The sequence below is a fragment of the Penicillium digitatum genome, chromosome 3, assembly GCF_016767815.1.
Source record: "Penicillium digitatum chromosome 3, complete sequence".
Lineage (NCBI taxonomy): Eukaryota > Fungi > Ascomycota > Eurotiomycetes > Eurotiales > Aspergillaceae > Penicillium > Penicillium digitatum.
The window spans coordinates 1,584,547-1,599,271 of NC_089386.1; the positions used below are offsets into that span (position 1 = coordinate 1,584,547).

At 47.7% G+C, this 14,725-nt stretch overlaps 6 protein-coding genes across 6 annotated transcripts; 5 read left to right on the forward strand and 1 right to left on the reverse strand.

Annotated features, from left to right (window-relative positions):
• Window positions 1-101: 101 nt before the first annotated feature.
• Pdw03_8107 (Carboxypeptidase S1) lies at window positions 102-1,133 on the forward strand (the record flags this gene model as incomplete). Its single annotated transcript, XM_066101869.1, has 3 exons — window positions 102-180; window positions 234-402; window positions 464-1,133. 3 exons carry the CDS (start codon window positions 102-104, stop codon window positions 1,131-1,133), a joined length of 918 nt encoding a protein of 305 aa, XP_065956952.1.
• Window positions 1,134-1,585: 452 nt separating this feature from the next.
• Window positions 1,586-3,539, forward strand: Pdw03_8108 (Peptidase S10, serine carboxypeptidase; the record flags this gene model as incomplete). Its single annotated transcript, XM_066101870.1, has 6 exons — window positions 1,586-1,797; window positions 1,848-1,884; window positions 1,937-2,077; window positions 2,128-2,434; window positions 2,487-3,054; window positions 3,110-3,539. The coding sequence occupies 6 exons, from the start codon at window positions 1,586-1,588 to the stop codon at window positions 3,537-3,539; spliced, it is 1,695 nt and encodes a 564-aa protein (XP_065956953.1).
• Window positions 3,540-3,821: 282 nt separating this feature from the next.
• Pdw03_8109 (uncharacterized protein) lies at window positions 3,822-4,323 on the reverse strand (the record flags this gene model as incomplete). The annotated part of the gene is made up of 2 exons (XM_014677760.1): window positions 3,822-4,160; window positions 4,228-4,323. 2 exons carry the CDS (start codon window positions 4,321-4,323, stop codon window positions 3,822-3,824), a joined length of 435 nt encoding a protein of 144 aa, XP_014533246.1.
• A 1,991-nt stretch (window positions 4,324-6,314) lies between these two features.
• Pdw03_8110 (initiation factor 2B related protein) lies at window positions 6,315-7,545 on the forward strand (the record flags this gene model as incomplete). Its single annotated transcript, XM_066101871.1, has 4 exons — window positions 6,315-6,578; window positions 6,636-6,860; window positions 6,913-7,055; window positions 7,116-7,545. The coding sequence occupies 4 exons, from the start codon at window positions 6,315-6,317 to the stop codon at window positions 7,543-7,545; spliced, it is 1,062 nt and encodes a 353-aa protein (XP_065956954.1).
• Window positions 7,546-8,109: 564 nt separating this feature from the next.
• Window positions 8,110-10,110, forward strand: Pdw03_8111 (Amino acid/polyamine transporter I; the record flags this gene model as incomplete). Its single annotated transcript, XM_066101872.1, has 8 exons — window positions 8,110-8,229; window positions 8,278-8,348; window positions 8,413-8,436; window positions 8,486-8,575; window positions 8,629-8,711; window positions 8,765-9,162; window positions 9,234-9,563; window positions 9,628-10,110. 8 exons carry the CDS (start codon window positions 8,110-8,112, stop codon window positions 10,108-10,110), a joined length of 1,599 nt encoding a protein of 532 aa, XP_065956955.1.
• A 2,717-nt stretch (window positions 10,111-12,827) lies between these two features.
• Window positions 12,828-14,034, forward strand: Pdw03_8112 (Taurine catabolism dioxygenase TauD/TfdA; the record flags this gene model as incomplete). Its single annotated transcript, XM_066101873.1, has 4 exons — window positions 12,828-12,921; window positions 13,022-13,222; window positions 13,281-13,655; window positions 13,706-14,034. The coding sequence occupies 4 exons, from the start codon at window positions 12,828-12,830 to the stop codon at window positions 14,032-14,034; spliced, it is 999 nt and encodes a 332-aa protein (XP_065956956.1).
• Window positions 14,035-14,725: the final 691 nt, after the last annotated feature.

Genomic DNA, 14,725 nt, shown 5'->3' on the forward strand with positions numbered 1-14,725 from the left:
AATGGAACTGTAATGTTCAGTTGAACATTTATAGCTGGGAGTTTAACCCGATTGTGCTCTCTCCGGTCTCCACCAGATTCTGCCATTGACCCCGAGCCATCATGCGTTTCTCTTTTTTCACAGCTTTATCCGCAGTAGCTTCATTGGGTCATGCCCTCCCTGGGAAGCTACACGGTCGAGGTACATCACACGTTGCCCAATGCACCTTGAATACATTACTCACACATGGTTAGATGTCTCAGCCAGCGAACTGAATCAGTTCAACTTCTGGGTCCAGTATGCCGCTGCAACATACTACGAAGAGGATTACACAGCTCAAGTGGGTGGCAGGCTTAGTTGTTCGAAAGGCAACTGCCCCAAAATCGAGGAAATAGGTACGACTGTATTCTATGACTTCTCCGAGTAAGCAAAACCCATAACCTTAGAATGCAACAACCCAGACGAAACACTTACCCACGGACAGCTCCACCATAACAGATACCGCTGGCTACATTGCAGTAGACCACTCTAATTCAGCAGTTGTTCTCGCATTCCGGGGGTCCGTATCAGTCCGCAACTTTTTCAGTGATGCTATTTTCATATTCACAAACCCTGGTCTCTGTGATGGGTGTCTCGCTGAACTCGGCTTTTGGAGCTCCTGGAAGTTAGTCCGTGACAACATCACCAGGGAACTGAAAGACGCATTCGCCCAGAACCCTGACTACGAGCTTGTCGTGGTGGGCCACAGCCTGGGTGCCGCTATCGCAACCCTTGCTGCCACTGATCTCCGTAGCAAGGGCTACCCGTCCGCTAAGATGTACGCTCATGCCTCGCCTCGTGTGGCGAACGTGGCTTTGGCCAATTATATCACTGCACAGGGCAACAACTTCCGCTTCACCCATACCAATGATCCAGTCCCTAAGCTGCCGCTGTTGTCTATGGGCTATTTTCACGTCAGCCCTGAGTATTGGATCACATCCCCTAACAATTCCACTGTCAATACTTCTGACATCAGTGTTATCAACGGGGAAGTTTCCTTTGATGGAAACACTGGAACTGGTTTGCCGTTCCTAACAGACATTGAAGCGCACTTCTGGTACTTTGTGGATGTTGATGCGGGCAAAGTCTCTGGTCTGCCACTCAAGAGGGTTTAATTTTTGTTCAAAGGGGGGTTTTGCACAACATCCACTCTATAATAGCAAGGTGACTTACATTAATATGCATAAGGAATTATGACAGGTCCACAGTTTCCAAAGTGTACACTGTGCAGGGGCAAGATAGAACAGAACGTATGCTGTAGAAATTGTGCCATGCAAGGAGCGCAAGGCGAAAGTACCGAATCCGAAAATCTGATTCTTCAAACCCCGAGCACTAAATAGGTTGACTGATAAGAAATTCAGTCATTTCCGGGACTCAGGAGACATCCAGTCGGAGATCCGTCGGATTTACAGCAAAAAAGACCCAAATGAGCGATCATAGTGGGTTTTGGCCTTCTCAATTTTGATTCTTGCAACACAAAGTGGATAACCCCAGCAGAGCGGGGTTATCTGGATTGAATGCTATAAGACACGACCTGAAATCCCGGTTTTTTTTGGAGATCTTCAAAATGGTGTTGTGTACTAAGCTTTTGTTGGCAGCGCTGGCGCACTATGCCACGGCACAATTCGTGCCCACTCCCAGTGGCCTCATCACCAAGAAAGGACATGCCGGCATCGATGTGCGATATAAGGAAGTACCTGCTGGGATTTGTGAACAGGATCCCAATGTGAAGAGTTATTCTGGTTACGCTGATGTTGGTGAAGATGAGCATATTTTCTGGTGAGTATTTTGAGTGGAGAAGAGATCTAAGCAGCGACTGACTAGCACAGGTGGTTCTTTGAGACTAGAAACGGAGACCCTAAAGATGTATGTCTGGGCAACATTTGGCTACTTACAACGTGTACTGACAATCAAGAAGGCACCAATTACGATCTGGATAAACGGAGGGCCAGGATCATCGTCTATGATCGGGTTATTCCAGGAACTTGGGCCCTGCGGAGTTGATCATGACGGAAACGTATTTAACAACCCTCATTCTTGGAGCAATGTGAGCAATATGGTAAGATTGCATTTCTTTGCTTGTCATGACTTTAGCTCAACTGTCGCCAGCTCTTCGTCGACCAGCCTGCCACGGTTGGATTATCATACACAATCCCTATTCCAGCATACCAGGATAGCGATGGCAACATCATCCAGTTGCCCAGCGAGGAGTGCCCCGACTACGCTCAGGATCTTGGAACATGTGGCACATACTCCAAACCAGACATTGCCCTAGTTCCTAACACAACTTCTAATGCGGCCCCAAACATGTGGAAGACACTCCAAGGGTTCATGGGGGCTTTCCCCCAGTACGCGCAAAATGGTGTCAACTTCGCCACTGAGAGCTACGGAGGACACTATGGTCCAGTTTTCAACGGTAAGGATCCCAAACGCGTATCTGGATACGATATGCACTAACGTCGGAGCAGAGTACTTTGCAAAGCAGAACGCCAAGAAGCCTATTGGCTCGATTCAGATCAACATTGAGAACGTCCTCATTGGAAATGGCTGGTTCGATCCGTTGATTCAGTACCAGGCGTACTACAACTTTTCCATCTTCCCTGGAAATACATACGACTTTAACCCATACAACGAGTCCGTCCAAGCCGAATGGTATAACAACCTTTATGGAGAGGGAAACTGCGTCGACCAGACTCTGGAATGTTACGCGACTGGTCGGAATGATATTTGCTCTGCGGCGGACAACTTCTGCGCTTCAAAGGTTGAGTCTCTATTTGACAATTACTCCGGGCGCGACGAGTATGATATGCGAGAGTTAACACCAGATCCATTCCCGTACGAATTCTATGTCAATTATCTCAACAGCCCTAAAGTCCAAGCTGCCATTGGAGCATACCAAAATTTCTCGGAGTCCTCTGGGACTGTGAGCAATGCCTTTGGAAGCACAGGTGACGATGACCGCGAACCCGGCACGATAGAGAGTGTGAAGAAGTTGCTGGATGCTGGAGTACAGGTTTTGCTGTATTTCGGAGATGCGTGAGTCCTTCCATGCTATGAGATGTCTACTAGACTGTGCTGATTCAAATTCTAGCGACTTCAACTGCAATTGGCTCGGTGGACAAGTCATCGCCGAAGAGATCAATGCCAGCGGGTACGAACACGCTGGCTTTGTGAATATCACCACCTCAGATGGCGTGGTTCATGGACAGGTTCGTCAAAGTGACTTGTTTAGCTTTGTGCGAATCTACGAGTCCGGTCACGAAGTACCCTTCTACCAGCCATTGACTGCGCTGGAGATATTTGAGAGAGTGGTTACGAGAACGGACATTGCGACGGGCAAGAAACATTTGAAGCAGCACGGCGGTTACCGCACTCATGGAACCCCGACGAGCGAGTATCGCGAAGGTAATAGTACAGTGGTTCTGGAAGTGCTGGGTAGCAATGCGACATACAACACGACCCTCAATGGACCGAACCCATCTAGCTCGGCGTCGATCAGATTACGTAGAGCGGGCCACTGAGACTTGATGACGGCCGGAACATGTGTGACTAGCCTATTGTGTGAGCGGTGTTTGTTTATGCCTAGTATGAGCTATGAAACTGTGTCAGTTTGTGAGATGTTGTTCATTTCAAAGATTCAAAGTAAAAGGCTAACGGTAAGGTCAAGCCATCCTTTCCATGTTGAAGCACATTGACGCTGCAGTAAACCAATCCCAGATTCAATTCCCCCGTTTGTTTCACTCCTTTCACTTCCCTCGGAAGGTTTAGCGCATGTCGGTGTCACGACTGAAGTAGAGAAACATCTACTTAGTCTGATCAGCGATGTCCGCCGGGGTGGTGTCATCGGTCTCCTCGGCGTGGGCGGACTTGACGGGCTCAGAGGCGGCCTTGGTGACGGTCTTGCGACGCTTGGAAGGCTCCTTCTTGATAGACGCGTCTTTGGCCGCACCGCGCTTGGCACCAGGGCGGGGCTTCTTAGTTGAACCAGCGTCAGCGTCCTCACTCTTGGGACGGACGGTCTGGGTGGAAGACTCCGGGTTTCCATCAAGAATCTGTTGAAGGTGGTGCTTAGCACGCCAATAGTTGGTGTTGGCAGAAGTTTTCTTCATGCCAGCGAGACCTGCGAGCTTCTCAAAGTCGATCTATGTGATGAACAGTGTTAGAGATTGCACTGGACGAGGAAGGCAAAAGGTAAGTCTGGATCCGAACCTTGCCATCGTGGCACAGGGTGCCATAAACCAGCAGTCTAACATCCGCCGTCTTGAGCTCAGAGAGCTTGCCGTCAGCTTTCACGGGGGAACTCATTGTGTTCAAACTTGCGCTGAGTGAGATCAATAGTTATGTTGAAGAATAAAATTTGAGGAGTTGTGGAAGTGTGAGAAGGATGCAAGAGAAGTGACGAGACAGGTCAAGGAACAAAAAAAGGACCACAAAAAGTCGCAAGGATAGACCTGCCTTTGATGATAAGAAGCTCTCAACAATTTCAATTTCAATTTCTGTTCGTCAACCTCATGTTTTCCTTATCCCTCTACGCATAGGTACATCCATATAGACTATATCATCTGCAGTCTCCGTAGGTCTCGATGCATATAAGCTGTTGGTCTCACATAAGCTCCTCCTGTTTACCTGACAGTGGTATGTCTTCTATCTAAACCTCTTGATCAATTGAATCGATTCAAATTTGGGTAGGTCATTGTGGTAGGTGGTCTTTTAAAGTGTGTGCCTACTGATGTTTTCGTGTAAGCCTAAACCACATCAGCCTCGGCCCGTATACATACCCCGTTACTCCTTTTGAGCCATCGCACGTAGAGGATTTCAAGGTTCTGACTTTCTAAGCGGGTGTGCTCGCTCGATTGGCTACCCTCATCGATCCAGTTATTCTCCCCTACCGCAATACTATCGACGTTAGGCTAATGGATGGAAAGATGGCTCGATGGTTGCATGCTCAACTTGCTCAATCTGAAGGCTGGAAATTCATTGTTAAATGAATCCAATACGCCAAACTTCTCGCTCCATGAGCCATGTCTCGAACCCTCGAAACACGTTTTACCGTCAACTAAAAGACCGGGTCGTCAACTTGCCTAGATACACCGTTAGCTTTAGCTGAAGCTGTTGATGCTTTTGCCACGTTTGCAGTTCTGCACAACCTGGGTGGTCAATTTCCAATTGCACGTATGACAGCCACAACACGACCGACACTTGAAGTCTATAACTTGACTATTCTACTGCCGTTCTCAAAAAAAACCCCCGATTTTATTTTTAAACTGGTGGTAAGCTACCTGCGACTCCTATGGGGGATCTTCCATCAATGTGGTTGAGTCTCAGCAATCCCTGGCTGTATCCACTGTTCGATGAAAGACCAAGTGAAAGACCACATATCGCGCTTACCACACCTTCTTCAACCCGACAGTGAAGATCTGTTGTTTGATCGTCGGCTTCGGACACCGTGGGCACCCTGTGGGACATCCTTACCAGAGGGTTGTACATATTGAGTTGTTGCACCCTTGAAATGTAGTCGCCACAAGTGCCAACCACCATACATAGCAAGAGATTTCAATCACGCCTTTTTTTAGAGCATCGACGGGGAGGGTAAGCCCTCAGGAACATTTGATCAAGATGAATGGGTCGACGACAGTTGGAATGAAGATGAAGGGGATTGTGACGCAGATGAGGCTGAAGATCGAGTGAAAGCCTGACTTAAATAAATTGGAAATTAATTGGCATAATTTCAGACGATCAAATGTGAGCTTTGTCCGCCTTTATTTCACAATGAAAAGACCAGACTAACATAACAGTTGTTCTGATACCTTCCAGACATCACCCAAATTTCCCCTATTGAGGACTTGGACCAGAGCCAAGACAACCGTACCGGACAGATTGCATATGACATGTGACAGGGGGTTATGAAATGAAACAGAGACTGGATAGACCTTGAAAAGGGATTGACTAGGAATTCCGGATTGAGCCGAAACTAGTTTGCCCATGCATGGAGTTGATAGTGGAGAGCGACAACGTGGCCTCGTGGCGATCAAAGGTTTAACATTCCTAGACCAGACAGCTCCGTCCAACACAGACCGACCCCTTGATATCACCCCTGCAATATCACTTGCCTTTTCAATTGATGAGTTCAACCAGAGGATTGACTTTTTTACAGGATCAAGATCTACAGGGCGTTGTCGGATCCTGCGGGTCCCACAAAAATGGGGCTGTTTGACTCCGTACACCTGCAATAACTGCCTAGCCCAGGTCCGCATGGACTCGAGCCTCCTTATGCATCCTTTTCCCTTACGGTCGTCATGAGTCCAGAGTTGAAAAACACATGGACTCCTACGGTCAATGTCTTGACCTGGTTCCTGCTGGTGACGGCTACTCTAAGCGTCTTGACCCGTCTCGGGACGAAATATTTTATTTTTCGGAAGTGGACATTTGACGATGGCCTTGCGACTGCTTCTCTGGTCTTCTGCATTGCGCAGTCCATTGCGATCTCGATGGCTACGAAGAATGGACTTGGACAGCACCTTCACATGCTGTCCGTTCTCCAAGTGGAAAGTGTAATGAAAGTATGGATGAGGGATACCTTTTTTGGGGGGAAACAGTTGCTAAAAGATTAAATCAAGGCTGAATACTCCGCTACCTTTCTATTCATCGCCAGCATTTGCTTCTCGAAACTCTCGGTTTTAATTTTCATTCGCAACTTGACTCCCGCACCCTTGGATCGCCGCTTTGCACTCGTGTTGGGAATATTTATTGGGCTGTGGACTATTACCAGCATATTCACGGCTGCGTTCCAGTGTCAGGTGCCACAGACATGGAATTATGTAAAGGGGACTTGTTTCGACCGAGTGAGTGATAGGTCCATTCTGAGGAATATAGCAATCGCTGACCGCGGACCAGAGTGCGTGGTGGAGATATCTCGGAGTCACAAATATATTGTCAGAAGGCGGGATTATAGGCCAAGCGCTGCTGGTTATCGTTCGGATCCAGACCGATTTTAGCAGAAAGGCCAGTTTGTCCAGTGTGTTCTTGATCCGAATCATGTACGTGTCAACACCACGCTCTGCATTGAGAACCTCTACTAACAAAGATGGTCCGTTCAGCGTAATTATCTCGATAATTCTCCAACTAGTATACGCCAGTGAAACTTCCTCGGGCGATTTCACCTATGAGGCCTGGACCGTCGCAGTTTCTACGCAAGTGGCTCAATGTGTGAGTATTGTCACAGCCTGCTCCCCCCAGTTCAAGCCCTTCTTGGATAATCTCCAGTCATCGGGAATGGGCTTGGGTATGATGAACTCCCACCATCACGGCAGCAAATATAAGACATATGGCATGAGCACATTCAAGACCTTCCGTCGCACTGCAGATGCTCACAGTGAGACTCACGAATTAGTCTCGGCACTCCACGAAGGGACTAATCAGACCATGGTGACGTCGGCCCCGGACGAGGATACCGAAAGCCAGTACAGTCGCTCTAACATAATTCTGGAGACGCGGACGTGGACAGTCACTGAAGGGTTGTCAAATTGAATACACGCTTCAAAAACTGGGTCTGGACATCCTTCGATCCACTTCTGTTCCGGAAATTGGGATTTTCCCGTTATAGACTTCAGCGAATAACTATTCTCGGCAGGGCACGGAATGTATATCCCGATGATCCACTCGAATCTAAAGCAACATAGTATTCGGCAACACGGCCAAAAACAAAACACAATTAATTAATCGGTTTCCACTCTGTTGCCCGGGGATTTACCGAATTACCGTTCGGCTTCCGCGCGTGACCAGTGCTCCCGATAGAAAATGGATTTTGTTCTCGTCCTTGTAGGCTGCATCGGAGCGACAGAAAATAGTAATGTCGATGATCTGCCACATCCTTCATGGCAATGCCATAGTTCCCCAGTTCCATGGCCCCCCGTGTAGCCCCTGCCCTTGCATTAGCGCCTATCAGTGTCCCCCAACCACATGCAAGTATTTTCAGAGTCGATTGCGCTAGTTTCCACTCTTTTGCCCCTTGAACTTCTATGGGACAACGTGATTCTTCTCTCATGATCTGTTTGATTTTGCGTTTTGCTTGTCGACAACTACATACCCATAATGCGGTCTCAATCTTCGAAGCAACTGTCTTCGGCGGGAGCAGAGGAGTTTGGTGAAATATCGAGAAAGGAGCTTGATGATGCCAATCTCGCGCGCATGGGAAAACGCCCCATACTGAAGGTAATTGCTGTTTAAGAATGCATGTCCAATATAGACTGACCGTATCAGCGCAATTTTGGCTTGATGTCAATGCTGGGTTTCAGCTGTACGATCCTGATTACCTGGGAGGGAATTGTCGTGTGAGTGCTTCTGACGATGAATCGATCATTTCCGAGAGAACGTTTGCCGACTACTGTGGTATAGGCTATTCTTGCAAGCATACCAGAAGTAAGAGATGCGGATGAATGATCACCCCCCCAGTGCTAACAGTACACAGTGGAGGTCCAGCTGGTGCTGTGTATGGATTCCTCTTCGTTTGGGCTGGTGTCGCCGCTACCTTTGTAGTTCTATCGGAGTTGTCATCAATGTTCGAAATGATCTATCTTTCTACCATCTCTGCTGTGGCTAACCAGTCAATAGGGCACCAACCTCGGGGGGGCAGTACCACTGGACATCTATGCTAGCGCCGCGATCGTGCATGAAATTGATGAGCTACCTGACAGGTGAGCGGAAGGTCTCTGGAGCCATACAATCTTAGAGCTAAAACACCTCGCAGGCTGGCTTACTGTCATTGGGTGGCAAGCCACGTTTGCAACCTCATGCTATTTGGTCGGCACCTTGGTTCAAGGCTTAGTCGTGCTCACTAACAGTAATTATAAGCCCAACAGCTGGCACGCAACTCTTATATTCTGGGCGGTCGTGGCATTTTCTGTCTCCATCAACAGTGTTGGCGGCAATGTTCTTCCCCGATTTGAGGGATTTATCTTGATCCTCCACATTCTTGGCTTCTTCGCGATTCTCATTCCCTTGACTTATATGGCCGATCATGGGACCCCCAAGGAGGTCTTTACCAAGTTCCTCAACATGGGGGAATTCCCGTCTCAAGGACTGTCGTTCTTTGTCGGAATGGTTGGGTGCATGTTTGCGTTTGCCGGTGGCGATGCCGCAGTTCATGTGCGTCTCTCAATCTCCTTCGGTCTGCTCAAATATCGCGGCTAGAACTTATCCAAACTCCTAATCTTTAGATGTCTGAAGAGATCACAAATGCCGCTGTTGCAGTCCCCACTTCAATTATGCTCAGTGTCTTGATCAATGGATCCTTGGGTTTCGGCATGTTAATCGCTATGCTGTTTTGCAGCGGGGATCTCGGATCGTCCCTGAACTCACCTACTGGCTACCCCTTCCTGGCAATTTTTTTGGAAGCTACAGGATCGACCGCCGCAACCGCGGTGATGGGTTCGATAGTTACTACCATGGGCGCCACCACCTCAGTCGGCATGCTAGCGTCCACTTCACGGCAGTTCTGGTCCTTCGCGAGAGACCGTGGGATTCCCGGCTGGCGACTGTGGAGCCAGGTAAGTTGCCATTCTAACACCCCAAGCACCCTTCAGGATTGACGAGCTAATTGTGAAATCACAGGTCACCGATCGCTCTGCCGTTCCCCTTTACTCTGTTTTGGTGACATCCGTGATCGCCTGCCTCCTTGCGCTCATCAACATTGGCTCCTCTGTCGCCTTCAACGATCTCTGTTCCATGTCGATATCTGGTCTCTACTTGTCGTACATGGTGGTTGGTGGTCTTCTCCTGTGGCGTCGTTGTACTGGTGGGATCGGCTTTGTTCGCGGCAGCCATTCTGCCATCATCAACACCGCCGGCGCAAAGCTCGTTTGGGGCCCATTCCATGTACCAGGCATCTGGGGTATCCTGATGAACGCCTGGGCTTTGGTGTACATGACTGTCGCTGTCTTCTTTAGCTTCTGGCCACCGGCTTGGGCGGTGACTGTTCAAACTATGAACTTTAGCGTTGTTGGGACTCTGGGCACCGTCATTGCCAGTCTTTTCTACTACTATGCTCGTGCGAGCAAGGTCTATAGTGGGCCTGTTATGGAGCATGGACTTTAAAACATTGTCTACGCGCTTGGAGGTCTTGAGCGAGTTGGAGCTTGCTGATGTACATATATTTCGTATAATTTTGGACATGTCTTGAATTGCATGGCTTTCTGCACGTGGACCGAGCCCGTGGAGTTAAACTAAGAACTTTAAATAGACTCCCGCGTCTGGACCAAGGTTGGATTTGATGCCTATGCGGGTGCCCCGCCTTTCATGTAACTGCTACCGAAACCTCAATTTAGGAATGAGGCGAAATTTACGGTGAATGAGGTTATTTTACTAAGATATCAGTCTCCAATTAAAAAAAAAAGTCGAAGACTAGTATGACGCATTTAATGAGGGAGATGAGGACTGCTCTCATCTTCGCTATCGACTAGCTCACTTCTCTGTCGCTTCCGCGTACTTAGCAATATAGAAGGACGAGGAAGCTAACTCTATATTATAAACTCGTGCTCGATCAGTCCAATAGGATTATTATCCTCGGAATCCTCACCATCGCTGATTGGTTCAAATGTCCTCGAATCTTGGATAACACATCAAAACACCGTTCTCTCCTCCTCATCATCATCACAGCCACGAATGCTACTCGATTATCGTATACGCAATGAACACCATCAGCGAGGGTGGTTCCTGGCTGAGCCTTTCCCAGATGTCTCTTATTGATGTCCTCTTTCCCGGTCTCAGTATGGCCTTTGCCTCGGCATAGCAGCTTCTTGTCGGTAACCTAGATAGCTACACTCGGCTCCTTTGCACCTTAGGAATGCTTGTCCTCTTCACTCGCTATGCAGTCCACTATGTTGGGGAGCTAGTGAGAAGCTACTTCAGTTCGTAATTCTTCCTTTGTGATGAGATGAGTCTGACAGCCAGTAGCTTTAACAATTCATGTCTTATATTATGACGAAGCGTACGACATGCTAGTCGACTGGATAGCCTACCAACCGTTTGTCCGCAACGCTCACTTAATAATTGCTCGTGTGAGATCTCTATAGCGAATAACTACCCAAACCGGAGAAAAGAAAAAGCCTTTGACATTTTCGCCTTAGGATAGATCTTTTCCTTTTTGGTATAAGGGATACCTGCTTATACTTCACTGCGCTGTTAGAGACTATCGAGAAGACATCTATATCTCCTCTATTGGCCTTTATCTAAATATTCTTAAATAGCTTATTAAAGAGTGCCGAGGAAATTACCTTAACAACATTGATAAAAAGATCACTGTCTTTAAGCACCGCAAAGGGGACTGGAAGAAAACTAGATTGAGGCCAGTTCGTCCCGTCTTAACGGTCACTATAGATAAGGAAGTTTAAGATGGCCTTCTAAGAGATATGAAGGACTTCCTAAATTAAGATATATAGAAGTGGTACGTCGACCGCGATATCCCCTACCAACGGGGATTCCTTTTATATGGACCTCCTGGAACCGGAAAATCCAGCTTTAACTGTTAGAAATTTCTCATAGTAAGCTGATGAAGCTATTTTCTGAGCTTCCGCCGCACTATATCGTTCTCCTAGAGGACGTGGACGCCGCTGGGATGGGGCGTAGGGACGACTCCGATACAGACCAAGAGGATAAGTCAACCTCTGTAGTCACCCTATCCGGTCTTCTGAATGTTCTTGACGGTGTGTAGTCTCAAGAAGGTCGGGTACTTATTATGACGACCAATTATATCGAATATCTAGATTAAAGCACTCATTCGGGCTAGCCGCGTAGATAAGAAAGTGCATTTCCAGCTTGCCGATAGGAAGATTTCTACTCAACTATTTCACACGGTCTTCAAGCAGACGGCAAACCACAAGGAGTCAAAGAGGCGATTGAGAGACTTACTAACAACTTTGCTTCCAAGGTGCCAGACCAAGTTTTCAGTCTAGCTAAAGTTTCATCGTTCCTATTAGAGCAGAAGAACTCGCCTTTTGGCGCTGTTACTATTGTTGAAAACTGGGTAGCGAAGATAAAAGCTAGGAGCCAATTGAAGAGAGAGGGCTCCTGGGTACAAGAAGGACGTTAAGAACTAGGAAGAGAGGGCACCCGCGCAATGGAGAGGCAAAGGGCATAGCACCGCGACGACATTTGGTTTGTGGATAGGAATGACCAAACCTGTGTCGCCAATTGGATGTTGGTTTAATGTTTGAGGCGTTCACTATTTTCCTGGTTATTTCCATGCCCTTTGGGTATTTTGCTGCCCTGTCAGTCTTTTTCTTGGACCATCGATCTTAGGCCCCCACTCCGTCAAAAGAATTAAGCTAGAGCATTGCAGCAACCACAAGCAGTTGATGAGACAAATCATGGTGTATCACAAATCAATGCTAAACTGCGGGATATTTACATTTTTCTCCAGATCTTTGTTCTACTCCGACCAATCGCTGAGTCGTATGGGCAAGATCGAATCACAGTAATAAGTGGATCCAGGCCAATCAGAAAGCTAGCTCTGAAGCTCGGTTTGAATAAAAACAGAGGATGGAGCCACGTAAAGTGAGATCCCGGCGGGTAGTTGTATAGTGGCTGTGCTAACTACCTAGTTGAACAAATATACTGACGTAAACGCCTGAGCTCCATCCGCCTCAGAACAAGAAATATTGTCAAACCTCAAATATAGCCCCCCTAGGCCAGAAACAGGAACCTTGGTTTTTGTTAAGGTCTAGTGGAAAAATACGCTGTATTTCGTTCCACATATATATACCCCTTGTTTTCCTTGAACCTCGGACGCAAGGGAACCTCTTCCTCACTCTTCAATGTGCTTCTTGATTGTCGAGAATGTCAACATCCTCCAGCCCCAGAAAAGCGAAGTTGATGAGGCGATGGAAAAAAAGCCGGGATTATTGGTAGGTAGGTAGGTAGGTAGATACCGACTTGCAAACGGAGTTAGTCCAAAGACTTGGTGAACTCTCCGGAAAGCCAAGCACATCTGGGCTGCACATCTATCCAGTAGCAAATTCGGGGCGGGAACATGGGGTCAAGGACGATGAAATTAGTGTGATCAGCTCCGTAGGCCGGAAAAAGCTGTACAAGAGCAGAAACTCCCGAAAGCAGAGCGCGCGCAGAGAGTGGCACAGTGACATTACCTTTGAGCCCATTCCTAGCAATTACACTCTCTTGCGTCTCACAGAGCTTCCCCAAGCTGGTGGTGGTAAGACCTCTTTGCAAGCTCTCTCGATGACTGTCCACAGACATTTATCCTGTTCTAGATACCCTATGGGCCTCAGGCTATGAAGTTTATGATCGTATCTCTGAGCCCTACCAGAAGTTCCTGGAGAGCTTAACCGCAACCTATGCGCAACCTGAGTTCAATGAAATAGCTAAACGCAACAATTTCCATATCCACGTTGGTCCTCGTGGTGCACCCGAGAATGTTGGAGAGGCACTAATTGCTGAGCACCCTGTCATCCGGACTAACCCTGTCACCGGATGGAAGAGTGTTATCGCTGTTGGCTCACACGTGCAAAAGGTCAATGGTGTCTCCGAGGAGGAAAGCCGTCATCTGCTCGACTGGTTTGTCACTCTGATTGTTGAGAACCATGACCTGCAGGTACGCAATCGCTGGCTGACCCCGAACGATCTTGGTATGTTCCCCGTGGAAACTGGTAAATGCCTGATCTGACTGGTGTCATAGCTATCTGGGACAATCGATCGGTATATCACGCAGCCACTTGGGATTATGACGGGCTTGGCCCACGCACTGGACATCGTGCTGTCGGCCTTGGAGAGAGGCCATATCTGGATCCCAAGAGCATTGGAAGACGGGAGGCGCTCGCCAAAGATCCGTCAACCAAATGCAACAAAGAGGAAATGCACTGCGAGGTTCTCGCTTGGCCTGATAGACTCGTACCATGTGTGTCCTCAATCTGGGCTTTCTTCATCGGCCAAAAAGATCATCAGGACAAACAGAACATCACCACAACATACATATGTCTTTGCAGCAGCATAGATATTAGGCCCTAGCATCCGGTAAGGACCATACGATCGTTACGTGAGGCTTCATCGCAGTCTACCTATTTAATAAGAAACCTAGCAGAGACCGTACTACATGACATAGAAAAGAAATCTAACTACATCTACATTTGCACGCAAGGAGTATCCCCGACAACGGCCCCGCACTCCTGTCTTGGCGCCAAGAGAGCCTGGAACACGTGGATTTGTCTTCCACGGTTCATCTCCATATCTACAGATTTATTTATCTGGTCGTTGTTCGATGTACCTGTAGCTTTACACGAAGAACTATCTTTGTAGAGCTCATTCTTCCCTTAGCTTATGGTAGAGATGCTAAGTGGGAAGACTTCACTTCTCCGCATTTGGCATAAGTGATATTGCATGGATTTACAATTCGGTGAAAAAATCCATCCAATCTTGTAGGAAAGTGCTTTGGCCGTGACTCACGATTTGGGAAAATTCATTGGCCGAATTGTGTGTAGAAAACTATTAGAATGCTGCTGTCGTTGTGTAGACAACGCAATGGCTTTTTATCCTTCAAGCTATAGGGAAACCCGGAGAGAGCACCACATAAACAGACTGTCAAAAACAACTGGCATTGACAGCTGTTGAAGCTGGTAAAAGCCGAATGCAAACTATTGACATCATATACCGATAAATCACAATTCCCCAGGACAGATTAAGATGATACATCACAATGCGA